The 2,938-nt window shown below is 43.1% G+C and overlaps 1 protein-coding gene across 1 annotated transcript in view; it reads left to right on the top strand.

Moving 5' to 3' along the window:
• LOC102672885 (potassium voltage-gated channel protein Shaw-like) overlaps window positions 1-2,938 on the top strand; it is a 55,683-nt gene that overhangs the window by 37,666 nt on the left and 15,079 nt on the right. Inside the window, exon 4 of the mRNA XM_031509742.1 lies at window positions 1-811. This exon is cut by the window's left edge and continues 291 nt beyond it. Within this exon, the coding sequence (XP_031365602.1) occupies window positions 1-811 (811 nt within the window). The remainder of the gene's footprint in view (window positions 812-2,938) is intronic.

The raw sequence follows: 2,938 nt of genomic DNA, 5'->3' as shown, positions 1-2,938 counted from the left end.
ACCGCGAGCCCGAACCGGTGCGTGTTCATCAAGAGCTCGGTGAACCTGATCGACATGGTGGCGACGTTGAGCTTCTACCTCGACCTGGCCCTCCAACGCTTCGCATCCCACCTCGAGAACGCAGACATCCTCGAGTTCTTGAGCATAATACGCATAATGAGACTGTTCAAGCTGACACGCCACTCGTCCGGCCTCAAGATCCTGATCCAGACGTTCCGCGCGTCCGCCAAAGAATTGACCCTGCTAGTCTTCTTCCTGGTCCTCGGTATCGTGATATTCGCAAGCCTGGTTTATTACGCGGAGCGTACCCAGTACAATCCGAAGAACGACTTCAAGAGCATACCGTTGGGCCTGTGGTGGGCCTTGGTCACGATGACCACGGTCGGTTACGGGGACATGGTGCCCAAGACCTACGTGGGCATGTTCGTGGGCGCCCTCTGCGCCCTGGCCGGTGTGCTAACCATCGCCCTGCCGGTGCCCGTGATCGTCAGCAACTTTGCGATGTATTACAGTCACACGCAGGCGCGAGCCAAGCTGCCCAAGAAGAGGCGCCGCGTACTTCCGGTCGAGCAGCCGAGGGTCCGGACCGCGCCGCTGGGTGGGGGCGGGGTCGCAGGCGGCCAGGGGCCTCCTGGCTACACCCAACAGCACATGCACCCGGGTGTGCCCGCGTCGGGGCCCACCGGCCTCGCCCCCGGACACGGCCAGACGCCCGGGATCGGGTGCATAGGCGGCCAGGGGCCTCAGAACAGACGGATGAACGCCATCAAGACCAATCATCCCAAGGACGTTTCGTTCGCCACGAAAACAGGTAAGTTCTCCACGCTTGCCGCGTCCCAACTCGCTTCTCCTTAGGGATTCCCCTAATCATTTTTGCGTTTCTTTTATTTTTTTTTTTTTTTCGAATTATACAAATTGAAAAATTGAAAAATTGGAAATAGAATTATCTTCTTCTTTTACGTTACGAGAGATTTTTTTCGCGAAAGTTCGATGAATAGTAGAAATATGTAATTCGTATCCATTTTTACTAATCCGAGCAAAAGCGAGAATAATTTAACGATGAATTTAATTTCGAATTTATCATATTAAAAAACTTTTTGTGATGATTTTTTTTTCGAGTATAATATTGAAAAATCGAGAAGAAATAGAATTATCTTCTTCTTTTACGTTACGAGAGATTTTTTTCGCGAAAGTTCGATGAATAGTAGAAATATGTAATTCGTATCCATTTTTACTAATCCGAGCAAAAGCGAGAATAATTTAACGATGAATTTAATTTCGAATTTATCATATTAAAAAACTTTTTGTGATGATTTTTTTTTTCGAGTATAATATTGAAAAATCGAGAAGAAATAGAATTATCTTCTTTTTACGTTACGATGAATTTAATTTCGAATTTAATCGTATTAAAAAAACCTTTTGTGATGAATATTTGTGATAAAATTGTGAGAAATTATATGATACTTACTTTGTACTACAAAATTAACTTAAAAAAAAAGAAAAATCATTAAAAAATTATTATTAAAATTGATCATTATGTTATTAAATTTGTTGATTTTTTTTTTAATTTATCTTTGATTATTTTATTAGATAGGTTTATTATTAATTGAGAAAAAATATTGCAACAAGTGCTTTTATATAAAAAATGGAGGATAAGATACGTTTTATCTCCATAAAAGCAGGAACCCCGATATAAAGAACTGGCACAATGCTATTGAAAATAACCGACCATTGATGGATTTCAAAGCCCATTATCGTAACACATTTGCAATCATTTCCCACTCGTTTTCCCCTCTTATCTACATTTTCACGTTTACACGAAGAAAATGGTTATGACCGAATCCAAAATCGAAACGACGAAAAGAAAAGTGATGATAAATCATATTTACTATTAAATTTATAACTACTTACAAAATTATGTATATCTAGAATCCTGTCATCCTGCGAAACTCACCTGTTCAAAAGCCACTTAATAAATCCTTCGAGCACCTCGAACGAGTTACCCCCAAAGCCTATCCTTCGTGCCCATCCTCTCTACATAATAAATAAACAAGTCGCTGTATATATATATATACATATCTATATGCCCAACAATTATCGTGCTGTCTGGTGAGCAAAAGAAACGAGAAAAAAGAAAAGAAAAGAAAAGAAAAGAAAAGAAAAGCGGAGAGTCTTAGCCGAGACGCAAGCCAATTTAGCAGTAATTGTCGGCCGGGCGGAAAAGTCTATAGTGTCTTTGTTTTCCTGTTCTTCTTGTACGGTGGGTTCCAGAGGAGGACCGGAGGAACTCTAACCTGCGGACCAACGGGACCAAGATAGCCGGAGGTTTGGGTTAAAGCTGGAACCAACACTACTCTCCACTGCCAAGGCGCGCTCGACTGACAAGGGGCGTCGGGACGTCGACCTATCGAGTCGAATGCGGGGAATACGGAGTGACGGAGAGGAGGGAAGGAAGGAAGGAAGGAAGGAAGGAAGGAAGGAAGCCGGGTGCGGAGGGGAAAGATTGGAGGAGGAACGAGCTCGAGACGGGGGTATCAAGATTGCATGATCTATAAGGGAATATTAGATCGGTGCGGGCCTGAATGTCGGATTTTTTCACCCCTTCCCCCACGTCTCTCCGCACACGCGCGTCAATTATTTACGCCCTCTCTTATTTTTCGCCTTTCGTTTTTGCACGCGTGTCTCGAGAGAGTCGGTGTCGGCCCGGTTTGAAAATAAATTTTGGCTGCGAGATGGCCGGAGAAGGTGGTGGAATTATTGGAACCTTTGGGGAGGACGAAAGGTTGGCGGGTAGAAGGTTGGTGATATTTCATCCCTAAATCTAAATTCTGAATTTAGGGTAGCAGTTGGTTTGAAATAATTTATTTGCTTCCATTTGCTTTCGTGCGAGGTAAATAGATACGATGTGTTGTAAGTATAATATAATAAATAAATTCAA

The sequence above is a fragment of the Apis dorsata genome, unplaced genomic scaffold (genome assembly GCF_000469605.1).
Source record: "Apis dorsata unplaced genomic scaffold, Apis dorsata 1.3 scaffold_172, whole genome shotgun sequence".
Taxonomy (NCBI): Eukaryota; Metazoa; Arthropoda; class Insecta; order Hymenoptera; family Apidae; genus Apis; species Apis dorsata.
The sequence above is the reverse complement of the archived record's forward strand: the minus strand, read 5'-3'. Positions and strand labels throughout refer to the sequence as shown.